Below are 18,890 nucleotides of genomic sequence, written 5' to 3'. Positions count from 1 at the left end.
AAATGGATACAGCTGAGGTCCAAATGAATTCCCCAAGCTCAGTGAAGAGGAACAGAAGGACGAATCCAGGTAACTCAGGGCTCCATCACGTGGCTGCATCACCTCAGCCTCAGGCAGGGTGTGGGGGAAAACAGCAAACCCAGCCTGAGCTCTCTCTGCTACGTTTGCTGGAGGGAGAGATGTGCAAAGCAATTTTCAAACTCTCTGAGGGGTATCACCCACGTGAGCAAATAAAGAAATGGGTGAAGGTGTTAGAAGCAGGATTCCCACTATGGGAGGAGGGGGAGTGCAAATATAGAATGGGGAAAGGCAAGGGATACCTTATGTGGACAGACCGAACTTGGTCAGGGTCTGTCACTGCCAAAGCAGGCATGTCGGCAGGCACACGCATGCGTCTATGCAGAGGAATCTATGCACACACGCAGTGCATGTATGTATATAGTAAGCATACGGATGCACATGTACCTGAACTGTGTGTGTACGGGTTTACATATGTGTACATGCATGCTGTTTCCTAGCTCTCCCGGCTGTAAGGGCCAAGAAGTGAAGATACCTCAGTAGGAGGCATGAACCACCCAACACCCAGATGTTGGTTTCTAATACCAATTTTACTTAAAAGAGCCAAGACTCCTTGGAGAAAAATGACATATCCCAGAGCTAAGGTAGGTTAGTATGAGGAAATAAAACTTCCCTCCATATCTCAGTGTTGCTCCAAAAAGCCCTAGACTCCTGAACTCTTCATATACCATCAGTATAAACTCTGGAGCTATTTGTCTAGTTAATTGCTCTGCTTGGGTTTAAAACCTAATAAAACTTCTCTTATCTCCCTGAGAAGCTAAATGGTGATAGCCCGAATATCATCCCTATGTTAATACAGAGATATGCTAAGGGACCGGGAAGACCGGTACAGGAGGAAAGAGGCTCAGGAATTCACAGACATCTCTCATTTCACATCAGAGTGTGTTTATATTCTAAAGAGCTGGAGTAAGAAGGGGCCCTTTGAGGGGGGGTAGAGGACAGCCACCTCCTGCCTTTTATAAGCAGTGCATGTGTCGTGGGGGATCACTTACTTTTTGTCCCTTGCCTGTGGGGTATCTGGTTAGTCCTGTAGGATAATTGACCTGACTCTCATTGCATTCCCCTGGGAGTAGAAGCTTGGGAAAAGAGTGACTAGAGTACATTCATTATCTACTGTAAAGTATGAAATAAAAAAATCTGTCTCTGATCCAGAATACTGTGTATACCTATATTCCAGATAAAACTAATAAAGAGGAAACATTTAAAACACGACAGATTAGGGCACGCCTGGGTGGCTGGGTTGGTTAAGCGGCTGCCTTCGGCTCAGGTCATGATCCCAGCGTTCTGGGATCGAGTCCCACATCGGGCTCCTTGCTTGGCAGGGAGCCTGCTTCTCCCTCTGCCTCTGCCTACCACTCTGTCTGCCTGTGCTTGCTTGCTCGCTCGCTCTCTCTCTCTAACAAATAAATAAATAAAATCTTAAAAAAAAAAAAAATGACAGATTAAAATGAATTGGAATATCTTGTTATGCCAGAAGATACCAGTGTTAACAGAAAAAAACATGATGAGGGCATGCACGTGGCAGGGAAACAAGAGCCGGTTTCAAGGAGCTCCCACTGGCCAAATCCTAGACAATTTGAATGCCAAAGTAATTCAGAACAGTGATGAATTAGAAACCATTGTTACCAATAATAAAGAGAGAAAGAAGGGTGGGGAAGGAAGAAGGATATAAGTAGAGGAGAAGGGGGGGCTCCTGCTCACAGTAGAATTCTGAGCTCCAACCCAATGCCACAGAGCAGGGAAAGCTATAGTGAGAAGACTACCATTTTGCAACCATCAGAGTAAAGACTGGTTTGGGCAAAAGTGAGCCATGAGTGCTCAATATAAGAGGGAATTTTGATGAGGAGCAGAATTGTGGTACTGTATTAAAGTGTTTACCCATAGACTATATGGGAAAGAAAATAACTATGAAAGTGGACAAATCAAACAATACCTTATCCACGTGATCAAAATTAAAATCAGCTGAGGGGCAGACAGACACTGGATCCCTCCTGCTGTGATGATCTTAGAAGGACCTGACATCCCAGCCAACAATGGATGAACTGAATTTCATATTGAGAAAGCATAGGGCAGAACCCAAATAATGTATTTTTTTGAAGGAGGACTTCATTCTTCAAAAATGTCAGTTCCTTAAAGGATGAAGTAAGACTATGGAAGTATTCCAGATCAAAGGAGACACAACTAAGGGCACACTACTTGATCCTGGACTGGATCTTGGACCTAAAGAAAAAAAATACGCCATAAAAGATATTATTAGGTCAGTTAGCAAACAGATCTGTCTGGAATTCAGAAAGATTAAAGTATGTTATCACCATTAAAAAAAAACAAACTATGTTATCACCATAAATGTATGAAGTTGATAACTATACTTTGTGTAAGACAACATTGTTGAAAATTCTTAGGATATACAGCCTAAGGTGTGTATTAACTTAGTCTATTCAGGAGCTACTATAATAAAATGCCAGAAACTGACATTTTTTAAATAGCAGACATTTATTTCTCATAGTTTCGGAGTCTGGGAAGTCCAAGATCAAGGCACCAGCATACGTGGCTCCCCAATGAGAGCCCTGCTCCTGGCTTACAGATGGCTGTCTTCTTCATGTCCTCATGAGAGAAAAGTGAGCTCTGGTCTCTTTCTCTTCCTATGAGGGCACTAATCCTATCCTAGAGGCCCCACCCTGAGACCTCTTCTATATCTAGTCATTTCCCAAAGGCTCCATTGCCAAATACCACTGCACTGGAGGTTAGGGCTTCAACATGTGAATTCAGAGGAGACACATTGGATCCTCCAAAATCACCTCTTATTCACATGCAAAATAGGTTAATTCCACCCAACCTCCCCAATGTCTCCACTCATTCCAGTGTCAACTCTAAAATCTTAAGTCTTAAGTCTCATGTGAATATTATCTAAATCAGATAAGAGTGAGGCAGTTCATCCTGAGGCAAAACTCTTCTCCTCTCCAACTGTGAACCTATGAAACCAGAAAATTATGTACTTCCAAAATACAGTGGTGGGATCACATAGGATAGACATTCCCATTACAAAAGGAAGAAATTGGACGGAAGAAAGAGCTGACAGGTCCAAAGAAAGTCCAAAACCTAGCAAAGTAAATACCACTAGATGTTAAGGCTTGAGAAGATTCCTCTTTGGTTCAGTGCTGTGCCCTATGGACTCACAGGGGCAGGGATCCCACCTATGTGGCTCTGAGCAGCTACCATCGGGCCTATTAAAACCAAGCCCCTCCTCCCATCTTTGAAAATAAGGATGCAGCCTTGACGATTTCTGAATCTCCTTTGGGATCATGCTTTTCTTGTCATGAAGAACAATGCCATTCACAGTCCAAGAGCTCTATAGTCCTGTCCTATAGGACCTAAGAGGCCCACAGCCTTCCTCCACTTCATCCCATATCCATCCCCTTCAGCTCAAGCTGCAGCGCTGACAGTGTTTTTACTGGCATGTTTGAGTAGGTCCTTGGTTCACACCCTTGCCAATCTCCTTATCAAATGTTTTTGGGGCCATCCCTTCTTTTCCTCTTCAGAACAAGCTTTCTCATTTTTTTTTGCCATATAGATAAGCCGAGAATTTTCCAAATCTTTAAGCTCTGTTTCCTTTTTGCTAAACAATTCCTTTTTTATAATTCATTTCTCTCTACTCACACCTCACAAAAGAAGCCAAGCCAGTCCCTTCAACTTAGGAATCCCCTCAGGTAAATAATCCAGTTTCTTTACTCACAAGTTCTACCTCCCACAAGACACTAGAACTCAATTCAGATGAAATCTTTGTCACTTTAGAACAAGGATCACTCTTTCTCCATTGCTCAAGAACATGTTCCTCATTTCCATCTGAGCCCTCAAAGAAGGGCCTTTATTATCCATAGTTACGCCAACATTTTGTTCACAATTATTTACATATTCTCTAAAAAGACAGAAGCTCTCTCTTCAGCTCTCCTCTACTCTTTTTGAGCCCTCATCAAAATTTCCCTTAGCACCTATATTTCTAGCATGTCCTTCAAGACTCCTCCAGCTTTTACCAATTACCCAGTTTCAAAGCCACTTCACATTGTTAGGTTTTTGTCATAGCAAAACTCCTCCCCTCAGAACCAAAAAGTCTTAGCTTAGGCTGCTACAACAAAATACCATAAACTGGGTGGCTTAAACAACAGACATTTATTTCTTATGGCTCTGGAGGCTGAGAAGTCCAAGGTCAAAGTGCCAGCACATTTGGTTCCTGGCACATTTGGCGTCCTGGCTTGTAGACGGCCGCCTTCCTCACATGGCAGACACATCACAGGGGCCTCACACTCAAGACCTCATCTAAATGTGTTTATCTCCCAAAGACCCCATTTCCAAATACAATCACATTGAAGGTTAGCGCTTCAACATACAAACTGGCAGGGGGCGGGGAACATAAACTTTTTACCCATAGTAAGTATTTAGGAATTAACATGCATAATATATACAACTTACTCTCAGATGAAAAGAAAAAAACAAACATTACAAAGAATGAATAGAGCAGGTAATACAGCAATGGGGTTAAAAATAGTAAGTACCGGGGCGCCTGGGTGGCTCAGTGGGTTGAGCCGCTGCCTTCGGCTCAGGTCATGATCTCAGGGTCCTGGGATCGAGTCCCGCATCGGGCTCTCTGCTCAGCAGGGAGCCTGCTTCCTCCTCTCTCTCTCTGCCTGCCTCTCTGCCTACTTGTGATCTCTCTCTGCCAAATAAATAAATAAAATCTTTAAAAAAAAAAAAATAGTAAGTACCTCTGGATAAAGAGTATTCAGGCATTCTTTGTAGTAGACATTATTGCAACTTGTTCAAAGTTTCAAAGTATTTCCAAATAAATTAAAAAAAAAATTTTTTAAAGAATTTGGAGAAGTTTGGAGGCATCCACTGAGCAAGCAGAAGGTTCTCCAGACTCTACTTCATTCAAAAAATATTGATTGCACATCTACTACATAATGGGCACTGGTCCTGGCACTCGGGTTTACAAGTGAACAAAACAGACAAATGCGTGTCCTCTCAGAGTCCAAAGGTCCTGGTGGCAGAACTAGGCTACGAGTGAGATGGGCAATTAGGATGAGGGGAGTGAGAGACATGGATGGGAAAAGTGCCAGCAGAGAGCCAGGGAAGAGCCCGACCCGGCTGTGAGGAGGCCTCATCCTGCCCTGGGCCTGCCATTACCCTCTGCGCATAGTGAAGGCCACCTTCTGTTCCCAGGCCTGGGCCATCTCCTTTGGAAAATGAAATGCCCGACGAGACTCTGGGCTCCACAAGAGCGGGGAGCATGTCTCTGTTTTACTGCTGTTTGGACTGAATTCAAGCTCCCTTCACAGAGACTGGCACAGGGCAGGTGATCAAACAAGAACTTCTGGAATGAATTCATGACTTGTTGATCTTCAAGGTCCTTTTAAGCTCTGTGAATCCCAATAGTGCTTGAATCCCCACAAAGGATCTCCTATCACATCAGACATCACATCAGATTCTACAGACATTAAAAAGGATAATGAGAGAGTATTATAAACAACTTTATGCCAATAAATCCAATGACTTAGAAGAAATGAACAAATTCCTTGAAAGACACAAACTTCCAAAGTTCAGTCAAGAAGGAATAGGTAACACGAACAGCCCTGAATCTACTAACATAACTGAATTTTTAGCTAAAAAAAACTTCCCACAAGGTAAATTATAAGTCCACGTGGTTTTACTGGCAAACTCTACTAAACGTTAAAAAATAAGGGAGGGGGGGATACCCATTCCATACAAACTCTTCCAGAAAATTGGCAAACCAACACTGATCCAAATCCCACCTCTATGGTATCCTTTCTGCCTCTCTCTGAGCAACTCACTCTGACTCTTTGAACCTTGGTGTCATCACAGAAAATGGGGGTTGGTGATCACACCTCACAGCATTGTCCCAAAGGTCAGATGAGATAAGATATCTATGGGCCTCAGACAGAAGAAGTAGGGAACAAGTGGCAGCCACTGCAGTCTCAGGATAAGCCCCGGAGAGTGATCTGAGAAAGTCCCTGCCAAAATCCAATTAGGACACCGTGTTGTCATGCATGGGATGTGGGCTTTCTCTCCTCAACCTGGGAGACAGCTTCTTGGGCAAACCTACCATAGCCTTAAATGAAATCTTTGCAGGATGGATATTTCCCTCTTCACTCACCACCTGGAAGAGGAGCCTAGGAAGGGGGTACCCTCCCAAACCCAAGAGAATTTTCAGGGCTCCTCCATGCACTCTCTTCTTAATCGCTGCCACCTACCAATTTGGAGGTCGTACCCATTCTTTTTTTTTTTTTTTTTAAAGATTTTATTTATTTATTTTGAGAGAGAGACAGTGAGAAAGAGCAGGAGCGAGGAGAAGGTCAGAGGGAGAAGCAGACTCCCCATGGAGCTGGGAGCCTGATGCGGGACTCGATCCCAGGACTCCGGGATTATGACCTGAGCCGAAGGCAGTCGTCCAACCAACTGAGCCACCCAGGCGTCCTGGTCATACCCATTCTTTACCCACACTCTCCAGCCCCAAAGTGGCCAGTATGGCCTGGAGTTCCTGCTCTGTTCCTCTGGCTGGTTCCTTCCTCTGCTCTCCTCATGCCAGGCCTTCTTTGCTCGAACCTCCTCTATGGACACCCTTCTCCCTCAGCCTCCTGACAAAAGCCTCCCTTTCTCTGCACCCTACTTTGCAGCCCTTTCATGCTTCACTACAAACTACAAACGACCTCTGGCTACACCTTTCTTAGCCTTCTTCCCTTCTGACTCCCCCATCCCTCCCCCCCATGGGGCTTGATTCTCAGCAGGGCTTTGGATCAACCCCTCTTCCCCATCACTCACTTATTGCCCCTCTTTTCAATATGTTCAGTTTCTTCCTCTATCAGCTGGTTTCTCCCCATTGACTTAAAAAAAATTTTATGGTGGTAAAATATATGTAACAAAATGTACCATTTCCACCATTTTGAAGTGAACAGCTCAGGGACATATTCATGCTGTTATAAAACCATCACCGCCCTCCATCTCCAGAACTTCCTCCTCTACCCAAACTGGAACTCTCTAACCATTAAATAATGATTCCTCGCCTCACCCAGAGCCCAGAAACCACTGTTCTACTCTCTGTCTGTGAATCGGCATGTGAATCTGTCATGCCATACGGCGTGTGCCCGCTTGTGACAGTCTTCCCATTGTCTTCTAAACGCACTCAGTCTCTCCAAACTAAAAAAAAGTAAATAAAATAAAAATATGAAAGGAACAGAAACTGGCCATGGAACCCTCGACTCTCTACAGCGCTAGCCCTACTTCTCTTCTGCTCTTCTTGAAAGAACTACCCGCAGTGGCCTTCCCCCACACACTCCCGACCCTGCACTCCAGTGTGGCTTCTGGCTTCACCGCTTTCCCAGACAGCTGCTGCCAAAGGTCACCGATGGCCTCCCTGTTTAGAGAGAACAGCGCTTCTTAGTCCTCACCTCAGCGGGGCTCAGCAGCATCGGACAGTGCTGACTAACCTCCTCTTTCTGTTACCCAAAGCCCCTGTGTAGAATTTCTGTCTACACCCTGTCCCTCATGCTCTCCTTCAGCCCGCCTACTCCACAGCCTCACAGATAAAGATGACTGGCAACTTCTCCCCTCTAGCCCAGAGCTGTCCACTTAACTCCAGCCCCGTTTCATCAGTTGCCCACTTGACATCTCTTCACAGTATCTACGGGGCAGCTCAGATCATATCTGGAACCACAGTTCTTACCCCACCCTCCTCTCTGACCCTTGCCTACACAACCCAAAATGTCTCCAAGCACTGGTAATCCCAGTGACTCTAGCCGGCCAGCCATGTGGGCCAGAAACCCAAGAATACTGGTGGCCCCTCTCCCTTCACCCCTAGCCACAGACCCACTAACGCCTCTGGACCACACATGCCAAATAGCTCACAAATCCACTCTGTTCTCACGTTCACCCGCATTTCTCCTGTGCAGCAACTGTGAGTACTTTCTTGCGAGAGCCTCCTGACTGTGTCTCTCCACGGACACAGGATCACTGAGCAGATGGACGCCAGGAACGTTTGCAGACTGCAAGTCTGGTCATGCACAGAGATTATCTCCTGACCACAGTGCCAGGACATGGCTCCTCTTTACCCTCAGCCTCCATGCTCACCACACCACCACCCCCCCACACACACTCCCCTGCCCCCTCCCACACGAGGCCTCACTAGGCTGTTGTATCTTCAGGAGAGGTCCTAGCCCTTCTCATCCTCTATGCCTACATGACTGTCTCACCTCTTCAAGGCCCCTGACATCCCTGACCAGGGAAAATTTGCCCCTAGGGGTTGTGGGAGCACCTTAATCCTGTCCTTTGTAGTTCTCTGTTACAACTGTCTATCTCTCTGCGTGATGACTGATTGTAGCTGTGGGCGGTGGCCCGTGAAGGGGCCCAGCCCGCTGGGCTCACCACTGTATCCCCCAAACCCATCTGAGTGTCAGCCCACGGGAACATGAGAGCAGCCACCATCCACTGAGGTAAGTCCCAGGTACTCGGTGCTCTGCATGGTCTTCTGGCTCACTCCTCCTAACATGTGCTGTGAAGAAGGTACTGCTATTCTCCCTCTCCACGCATGAACAAATGGTGGCATAAGGAACTTCCGCCTGATCATTTAGCTATTAAGAGGCAGAGCCAGGGTTTCAACCCCAGGCAGGCTGACTGGAGATCTATGTACCCACTACCACCTTCTACTCAGTGCTGTCCATATTTGTGAAAGGGGGAAAGGGAGGGAGGGAGGGTGGTGAAGGTGGATATTCAAGTAACACTTTACATAGAAGTAGAGGTTACACTGTAGCACTTCGTGAGGATTTCTCTGGGGCATGAGAAGGAAAAGGAGAAAGTAGGGAAAGCTCCTCCCACCTCCTGTGCCTGATTTTCTAGACTTGCCAGAGTCCAGGCAGCCATGAAGCTCCAGCCTCATCTCCCTCTATAGGGCAACACAAATCTGTCCCCATCCCCACACCAGTTAGACCTGTTTGGATGTCTCCCTCATTTCCTATGCATCTCTGTCCTGCCAATACCACTTCTTAGAATGTCTCCCTCTTCCTGTTTCTCCAAATCCTGCCCATATTTCAAAGTCTAGATCTGGTGCCATGTCCTCCAGAGAGTCTCTTGCTAACCAATCTATTTCTTTTAATGTGCCCTTTTCTACTTTATAAGGGACGCCTGGGTGGCTCAGTTGGTTGGACGACTGCCTCCGGCTCAGGGCGTGATCCTGGAGTCCCGGGATCGAGTCCCGCATCAGGCTCCCAGCTCCATGGGGAGTCTGCTTCGCTCTCTGACCTTCTCCTCGCTCATGCTCTCTCTCACTGTCTCTCTCTCAAATAAATAAATAAAATCTTTAAAAAAAAAAAAAAAAAGTAATATAAAAGCCCCAAATGTAAGGTTGGATAATAAATAGGAACTGAAAGCATATAGAGTCGACTCAGTCAGATATTACAGTGACAGAAAATGATATCATCATCAAGGAGTTGAGAAAGAAAAGAAAACAAGATGGCAGCCACCTGCAAAAGAGTTTAAGTTCATCAATCCAAGTTCCTTCATGCAAGGGTTCCTAGGAATATGGGCCTCAGATGGAAATTAGGCCATGTAAGAAGCAGCTTCTTCCCAGCTGGCGAGTTCCTGAGGGCCAAGCAGTGAAAGTAGTGAAGTAGTGAAGCAGTGAAGTAGAGCCTTGTGACAGAGGAGGGGAGAAATGAGGGTATCCTGGAATAGTGCTGAAAGGGCACTTACGATCACTCCCAGGATGTGCTCCATGCCATGGAGTCCTAGGCAGTGTACAGAGCCTGCACATTGACAGAACACCACCCAAGCTTTACATGTTTATGCAGAAAACAATAAACACGGATGGTCGTGAGGGAGGTGAATGGGTTTGCAGATCTCTTGCACTAGTTTTGATACATGTGTCACCCAGTTTTGTTTTGTTTCTTTGTTTGTTAAAATCTATTAACAGAACTTTGTGGCAGGAGTATTTCTCAAGTCCCCATTAGTTTTGAGAATTCAGCATATGCTACCTGGAAATACTTCAGGAACTAATTCTCAAGGGGAATTCATGAGGCAATACGTGAATTCGAATGCCATGTCACATAGCAACATCTGGTTGATGAGGTCTCACAATACTTGCATACTATTTTACAGCTTCTCAAACACACCCACATTCATTGCTTCGCTTACTTTTCCAAGCATCCCTCACTCTGATATTCTCTGCCATGTTGTTCCTCATGCAATTTTCTGGGAAAAAACCTGGCAGCTACAAGGACAGCAGAACTCTCCTTTCTTGGGACACTGAACAACTCTGTTAATGCCACCTGATGCCATGGGGGCTATCTCATGAACACATCACCAGGTTAGGTCTTGGACTCCAGGACTCAGCAAAGTCATGGGACTTAATTAACTTAGCGGCTCTGATGTGCCCCCAGCAGGTGGGGTTGACATTAGAGCCCACACTGTGGTCTTTCTCTCACTCTAGATCTGCACAGAAGAAATTTTACCTGAGAGTTCATCAGGCGAATGGTGGTTTTCGTGCCCACGTCTTGTTGGAAACTGGCTGTGGGCGCCCCATTAAACCTCAGGACTGCGTCATGATCATCTATAAACCATAAGGAAACAGAAGAGAGGTGATAAGCACCAGCAACATGCAGAAACAGAGGAAGGTCTGGAGGGAGAGAGGGAAGGAAGAATGGGAGGAGCAAGAGAATCATACTTCCCATTCTTTATCCCATCAGGATCCCCATCAGAGGGGAAAAGGATCATATTTGTAAGGGGCAATCTGGCACAGTTTGTAGACAGGCCATGACTGCCTGCTTGCCTGGCCACTGCAGAAGCTAACGAGGCTCGTATCAAGCACCCCTGAAATCCCTTCCATGACTCCAGCAAGCCTGCACATGGCAGAGGGGTGATCCGGGCTGGCGTGCTGCCTCACATGGGCTCGCTACCCCAGTCACCAAAGAAGCAACCCGAATATTTTCTTAGTGTAACCAGTAGGTCATACTTCCATCCCTGTCAGAAAAATGACGCTACCATAAGCTCAGTGTCCCCTGCAAGTGCAAAGTCCCCACAGCCCTCTGAAAAGCTTGCAGCACTCACACATCAGAGGGATTTACTGGGGGTTCCAAGACAACACCCTGCGTGTGCTGTTAGGAACCTGAGGCCGGAGAAGGGTCACAAGACTGGGTGGTGGCAGCGATGGAAAAAAAGTTCACAGATCAAAACTGAAACCCACATTTGTCTATTGAAAAAGAAAAACTCTTTTGTCAGAAACAAGATCCTAAATCCAGGCAAGATCAAACAGACCACGTTTTTAAAAATCCATTCACTCCTTGGCTCTAGTTCCCTGTCCCTGTAGCTGTTTCAGCAGAGTTTGGAAGACTTGGAGAAGTTTCTCTCTGTGTCACTGGCCAATCTTCTGGGAGAGAGAGAACTAAGTTGACTTTTAAGTTCTCTCTCAACCTTCAGCCAGTCTCCTAGGAGCTCATCCCAACCTGACTTGATCAAGCAAGTTTGGGGCTCACCACTGAAATCTGCCCAAGTTTGGGAGGTCAGCCCAATTTTCTGTTGTTCTATTTCCCTCCCTGTGGGAAATTTATCTGGGGTGGTTCTTCATTCACAAAGGTGACATCAGAAGGTGGTGGGGTGGAATTGGCTCAGTACAAGATGATTTGGAAAAAAGTACCCACAGAATTAAGGGATGAAAGCCTCCCTCTTTATTTCATTTCTAACATATGTTTTAAACCTCGGGACTCTAGACATATCATCTAGTCACAAAAACAACCCTATCTCAATCCTAGGACAAATTTCATCAAAATGGTTTGAAAGTCACATGGGATGTGCATAGTCCAGACTTTATCAGCTTACAGGGCCAGTACCCTGAACTTCAAAGAGGGCAGAAGGTACATCTTTACACAACTTAGATTGCAACATGTCAGTCCATATCAGTCACTGGCTTCACAAGTGACCAGCAGTAATCACACCAGAAACGCAGATGTATCAGAAGTCTCACTCGGTCAGCTTCCCTGTTTCACAGGTGAGCAAATTATTAATGTGAGTATCCCTGGACCAAAACATGTCAAAGTTAGATGGAGCTGCTGAGAATAAAAGGACTATTTACAACGTTGTAGGCAGGATTTCAAGAAATCAACAAGGAATGGCCAATATCGCAGGGTCAGCTGCAAAAGCAGTCACCACTACTCAAACCTGATTGGCCCAGAAAAGCAGGGGCCCTGAACTGAAGACGGCCACCCATGGGGACTGTCGGCCCTAAGGGGAACATGGCTACTGCTAAGTAAGGTCCAGCTGGAAAGAAGAAAATACCCCATCCTCTCTTACCTCCTTCCCTCTGACTTCTTGGCCTTAAGGAAAAGGGAGAGAAAGCAGACCTCAGACAGAGAGTTTGCTTGACAGCGGCTGAACTCTGAGACAAGGGAAAGCAGCAGCTGATCGTATTCCACAAGGAGAGAGCTTGGGGGACATTGACTTCACTCTCCTCCTTCTCAGGTTTGGAGTAGCATGTCTATTGTCTGGTGCCAAATAAAAGCCAAAGGGCCAGGAAGCCCAGCTGACACAGTCACCAAATTCCATCTCCCAGGGCACAGAGTCTGACAGAAAAGGGAGGAAGGAGCTTAGGCTTGGAGGGGTAAATGGAGAATGCCCAGCACAGGAGGCTGACAATCCACCCTTGGTATTGACCATAAGAAAATAAAAAGCTTTTATTCACTCAACAAATATGGATTAAGCATCTCCTCCCCATTAGGCATAGGCATAGTTCTACATGCTGGAGACAATGGCCATTACAAGAAAGAAAAGTGCCTGTTGTCAAAGATCTTGCAATCTAGAGCAAGGAAGGAGCCAATAAATACAACCACCTACCCTTGAGATAATGACAAACTATGACCGATGTTATGGCACAAATAAATCCAGTGGTGGGACCGAGACACCGAGGGACTCTCCTTTGGAGACCCTGATGATTCAGGACACGCCTTGGAGCTGAACCCAAAGGAGGGCCGAGCACGGGAAGGGTTCAGAGAAGAACATTCTAGCCGGAGGAGGTAACACTGTCAGGACACCCCTGGGCAGTAGGGACTTGGCTGGAGACAAGTGAATGAGGGGAAGACGAAGAAAAGATGGCACTAAAGAAGCTAACAGGAACCAGTCCACACAGGTTGTGGAGGCCAGGTATGAAGTTTGGACTTTATTTTAAGGAAAAAAAAAAAAATCAGACAAAGAAGGAAACTTGCAAATAGGCCATTAAGTTGGCCTCACAGAGAAAGAGGAGCACATCCTTGTCGGCCAAATTGTCCTTTGCTGATGTTGACTGAAGAGGTTCTGAAATCAAGTGGGCCTCCAGGAAATCACCAGGAGAAATCAAGAGGTCCTGGGAGCCCAGCAAGCGAGCCTTTGCAAGGCGAAGGCTGCAGAAAACGGGGGCCACCACTTTTGATGAACTTAGAGGACAGAAAAAGACACAAATTAGAAAATGCAGAAATAAAGGCACTACTATAGGCAGAGGATATGATTCCATGCCTAGACTACTCAACAGAATCCGCTCCTTAGTAAATTCATCAGTATACCAAAATCCGCTGCCTGCGGGTATAGTAGTAACTCTAAATAGCTGGAAATTGTTATGAAAGAAATTTTATCACAATTTAGACCAAGGGTTTTGGTTTTGTTTTTTTTTTTTAATATTTTCAAAGTAGCTTAATGAATCATATAATCATACTTGGAAGGCTAAATTCTGGTCCTGGTTAGGAAAAATCGATATAATAGAAATCAGGACTGGGAAATTATGACCTGAAGGCCAAATCTGGCCCAGTCTCCATTTTTGTAAATAAAGTTTTATTGGAACATAGCCAGCCCCATTCATTTATGACGGCCTGTTTGCTTTTGCATGACAACAGCAGAGCTGAGGAGCTGTGAGAGACACTATATTCCTCAAAACCAAAATATTTGTTGTCTGGCCCTTCAGAGAAAATGTCTGCAAACCCCTGTTATAAGCAATCATATTGTTCCCTGATATAAACAATCATATTGTTCCACAACCCAACATGTCTTTCTTCTCAGTCCTCACTCTGCATGAGAACTCCCTCTGCCCCAAACCTCCCCCAACTCCTCTCCCCTTGCCTTCCATTATATGTCCTACACCTGCTTCTCCCCGGTCCTTCTCACTGGCCTTCTGAATGTCTCTGCCTTCCCTGTGCTTTTCCCTGTCTCTTAAATGTACACTTTCCCTAGCCTTTCTCCTTAGCCCTCTCTCCAGGCCTACAACTGTCACCTCGGCACAAATGATTCCTCTATCTCATCTCCCCCACACCTGACCCTTCCTGGGAATCAAACACCCAGCTGCATAGATAACTACTCAGGGAAATCCACAAATAATTCAGATTCAACACCTCTGAGACAGTACCTGTCCTCCTTCGAAAGCATGCTCCCCTGTGATACGAGATGGCCTGTTTCTAGGCTAGAAACCTTGACTCCTGCCTGTCATTCAAGGCCACTTCTAATTAGATACCAGTTTCTGTCTCTTCTCAAATCAGACCTGTTCTTTCCACCACCATGATCACTGCTCAAACAGGCCTGGCACTTCTCGCCCAGAAGTGGCAGTAATCCCTAATAACAATGACATAGCAGTCCCCATAGGCAATGGGGTTCAGAGAAATGAGAAATCTCTCCAAAACGTACACGATCCTAACACTTGCTCATTTAAAACTCTTCTAGGACTCTATGTCTTAAAGAATGAAACCCAAAGTCTTGATTATGACTGGCAACATTCCGTAGAAGCTGACTCCTGCCTACCTTTCTGGCCTTAGTCCTCCTCAGTCCCTTTCACCCTGCAGGGCCCCAGATCCCAGCCCAACATACTCTGTCCTTTGTCCCCATGCAGCTTTGCTTCTTGCATTTGCCTCAACTCAGAAGGTGCTTCTCCTTTCCTGTAGGAGAGCAAGTAAGCAAGAATATCACGGGTTTTAACATCACACTCAAAATTTTATTATAATGCTACAACCACTACAGGCACAAGAGCAGAGGGGAAGACTGTGTGGGCCGCGGAGTCAAAGGACCCGGTTTCAAGTCCTAGTCCGCTATTTACCCCTTGTGTAATCTCTGAGCCTCAACGCTTAGGTTACCAGTTCAACGGGAACAATAATTGTCCCCACATCACAGGATTCCCGGGAAGACTAAAAAGCAAGGCATGCTGGGAGCACAGCAGGTGCACAGTAAGCATGACTCCTGTTGCTTATGTTTTAGAAAAACACTATTGTTTGAAATGAAAACACAAATGAATGTAAGATATCTTATGGGTACAGGTACCAAAAATAATTGAAAACGGCCGTGCCCACCTCTGGCTGGTTTGAGGGACTGCAGGAGACACACTCCATCATTACGATCCCTCTGGTAAACAATTCTGCCATGGACAAAAAGAGCCACAAAACTTATCTGCCTTTGGTCTTCTAGCCCCACAGCTGTGGCTAGTTCCCCTGAGGCATTTAAGTCATCTGCACAAAAACCCTGTTAGCAGTACAATTTGTAAGAGCAAACAATTTGAAACCATACAATACATTCAATAGTTCACAAGAAACGGGACAAATTGCAGGTAGAGGGGAAAGGCCATAGGCCTGGCACGCTGCCTGGTACCCCCAGGCCTTCAGCAAAGGGCCTTCCCTGTCTCTTTCCCCTTTGTATTCTAAGCTCTGGCTGTGTGTGGTTGAAAGCTCCATGAATGAATAAAAGAATGAACGAATTCCTTAAAACATTTGTTAGACTAACTGCCCAGGGGAATGCCCGGTTGGAGGGCAGAACACTGGAAGGCCAACGTGCAACGTTTGTTCCGTCTCAAGAGCAAAGTCTCCAGGGAAGTACATCCTTGAAATTATAACTGTAGTCTGCAGGAGAAGATTGTTTCACTCTGCATGTAAACCACTCCAAACTTTCATGCAGTGCATCAAGAGTGTAGCTCCAGTTCATAGAAGTACCGGGCTGTGCCTGAAACCTTAACCCATTCCGGCCAGGCCACTGGGGATGAGTTAACACGAAGAAGAGGATCCAGTAGCACTGGGGATACTGGAAACATGATGATTATAGAGCAAGCATCAGGAGGAAGAAGGGAACTTAGTTCCATTACAGATGAACAAAAGTCAATCACATTGTGCTTCTAGAAAACAAAACGCAAAAGAAACCAAAAAGGCAAAAGCAAAAGTCGGGGCGCGGCCAGTTATCTTGGCAGTCTGGATTAGTGAGCGCTGCCCATTTGGGGAGGCACAAAAGGTGATCTCACCACTTCCTCCTGCTCCAGAGAATCCAATTTGGTTCTACTTTTCTTCCTTTGAGAGCCTGAGCTTGGTTTCAGACCATTTTTCCTGGCAGTCACAGGAAGGGAATAAAACAGGAGACGTATGACCTCACCTGCTCCAGTACCTTCCAGAGCCTGCGAGAAGAGCGAGGCTTCCTGTGCTTTGCTTCCTTTAGCCTGATTGATTTCACAATAATGGAAAACACATTCTCTCAAAATAAGGGAACTAGGGCGCCTTAAGCAAATCCATTGCTTTGTGTTGTACACATATTTACAAACATGGAGAGACTTTCTATCTTTATTAACTGTGAAGAATTTAAAAAAAAAAAAGCAAGTCGTTATATTCTGAACAGTGACGTGTAGCCTTTTTTGGGTCACAGGCACCTTTAAGAATAATTGACTGGAAGCTATGGACTTCTTCTCTGGAAAAATGTACAGACTGACGTACCACACACACACACACTTACTTTATGCACACCTAGTTCACATGTATTTGGCACATAGGTTTAGGGATTTGTGAACTCCCTAAAGTTGGCCCACAGTCCCAAAGTTAAGAATTCCTACTCTAATTAACGATCCTCAAACAGAAAGGCTGAAAATTACTCGGGTAGTTTGAAGCCAAGAAAGACAATTAGTCCTCAACTAGCCGTGAAATTACAGTTTCAGAACCTAAAGAGACAGGAGAAATCAGTACTTCTATAATTTTTAAAAGTCAGTTACAGTGTGGTGTGTACTGATAGAGGCAGAACTCATTTTTCAAACAGTATCTTTTACAGATCAGCACTATTTAAAACAGAGAATAGCAAAACTGTTCTCACTGATAAAGATACCAAGAGCCTGGATAGATCCCCACCCTTTTGGCTGCCCCCCCAGGGTACCTCTGAGGCCCACGAGAAGGCTGTAGAACACTGTGGTGCGCCCAGTGTGCTTCTCCCCAGCCCTAACCAAATACCCAGCACCCCTTCCTCAGGCCCCTTGCCCAGAGTGGCCCTAATGCTGCAGAACTCACCTATTTCTCGGCCCAGCTGGGAGGACTTCAGAGATCCTGCTGATGAGACCACAGCACACCTGCCCCATGGCCCAGCCTTGGTCCTGATGTTCTCCTTGGGCAGGAAACCCTCCCATTCAGAGGTGTTGAAGGGAAAATCTGTGGACTCTACCATGGAGACATTCACATGATCCCGGAGGTGGCAGTGCAGGGCCTCTGCGCTGAACTTGACACCTGGTCCTGGCCCCTTATAGGACACTTTGTATTTGTTCATATTCAGATAATTCCTCCAGATCTTCTGCAGCCGGGGGATGAGGTTTTTGGAAGAGCTGTCCTTGTTCCACACCTGGAAGGAGGCCTCATGCTTGGGCTTGGCTGGGCCCCGGGGAATGCTGAGGGCCTGGTTGATCTTGGGGGGGTTCTGGGTGCTGCTTGAAGTTACAGCCTGTTTCTCCAGACCTTTCAACAGCTGGAATTCCTTGATTTGCAGCTTAAGGGAATCATAGTAGCTCCCTTTCTTCTTCTCCTTCCACACACAGATGATTGCAAACAGGAGAAAGGCCAGCACGCAGCAGCTGAACTTTTTCTTCAGGTTGGTGTGAATCATAATGAAAGATGGGTTCAGGGCAGCCACTCTGTTCTGAGCAGAAAACAAGCCTAGAAAAGGTAAGATGAGGCAAAACAAAAAAACAAACACAAAAACAACAAAAAAAAACCAAAAAACAAAACTGACGTGAACAAAATCTACAAGTAGTGCCTGGCAAGAGGTGGGGTGATGAGCTGCGTAATGGATTCAGAGTGAGGAGACGCACATCCAGCCTTTGCTTTACCTCCCACCAGGCCAGCAGCCTGTAACAACCTGAAGTAAATATTCGACCTCAGTTTTGGTTTTGAATGTAGACAGCAGTCCTCAGACACTCCCCTTTTCCTCTCTGAGCCATGAACACTTCCTGTATTCTCCTGCTATTCCTTTTTACACCCCAACTCTTAGTTTTGTGTTGTCTTGTTCTAGCTCCCTGACTGCACCCTGAGCTCGGTGAGGTCGGGAACTACAGCTTACACAGGCTCCTGGGGCCTTATGCTGTCTGTTCAATGACGGCATGCGTGCTTAAAAACTAGGAGGAAAAAGGAAGAGCAGGATGGATGGTCTACCTCACAAGAATCCAAGCCCCCTAAAATCCTAAAGTGCCCAGCATCCTTTTAAAATTGCCAGACCTGGGGCACCTGGGTGGCTCAGTGAGTTAAAGCCTCTGCCTTCGGCTCGGGTCATGACCCCAGGGTCCTGGGATCGAGCCCCGAATCCGGCTCTCTGCTCTGCAGGGAGCCTGCTTCCCTTCCTGTCTCTCTGCCTACTTGTGATCTCTGTCTGTCAAATAAATAAATAAAATCTTTAAAAAAGTAAATAAAATAAAATAAAATTGCCAGATCTCTGTCCACAGACAGCACCACAGACCCATGACTTATTTCTCTAAGAAGCTGCAGGGCTGGACTCCTGCTTTGTGAAGAAGACCAGTAGTTAGC

General features: G+C 45.9%; 1 protein-coding gene across 5 annotated transcripts in view; it reads right to left on the bottom strand.

Moving 5' to 3' along the window:
* ST6GAL1 (ST6 beta-galactoside alpha-2,6-sialyltransferase 1) overlaps window positions 1–18,890 on the bottom strand; it is a 124,321-nt gene that overhangs the window by 16,131 nt on the left and 89,300 nt on the right. For 4 of the 5 annotated variants that reach the window (XM_044251959.1, XM_044251962.1, XM_044251960.1 and 1 more), the window contains 2 exons: window positions 17,391–18,009; window positions 10,593–10,690 (listed from right to left, as the gene is read on the bottom strand). In XM_044251959.1, coding sequence (XP_044107894.1) covers window positions 10,593–10,690; window positions 17,391–17,976 — 684 coding nt within the window. In that variant the 5' untranslated portion in view covers window positions 17,977–18,009. Of the gene's footprint in view, window positions 1–10,592; window positions 10,691–17,390; window positions 18,027–18,890 lie in introns of all 5 variants that reach the window. The other variant, XM_044251961.1, reaches the window with a different exon arrangement.

The sequence above is a fragment of the Neovison vison genome, chromosome 6 (genome assembly GCF_020171115.1).
Source record: "Neovison vison isolate M4711 chromosome 6, ASM_NN_V1, whole genome shotgun sequence".
In the NCBI taxonomy this organism is placed as follows: Eukaryota; Metazoa; Chordata; class Mammalia; order Carnivora; family Mustelidae; genus Neogale; species Neogale vison.
Note: the sequence above shows the minus strand (reverse complement) of the source record. Positions and strands in the feature narration are given on the sequence as shown.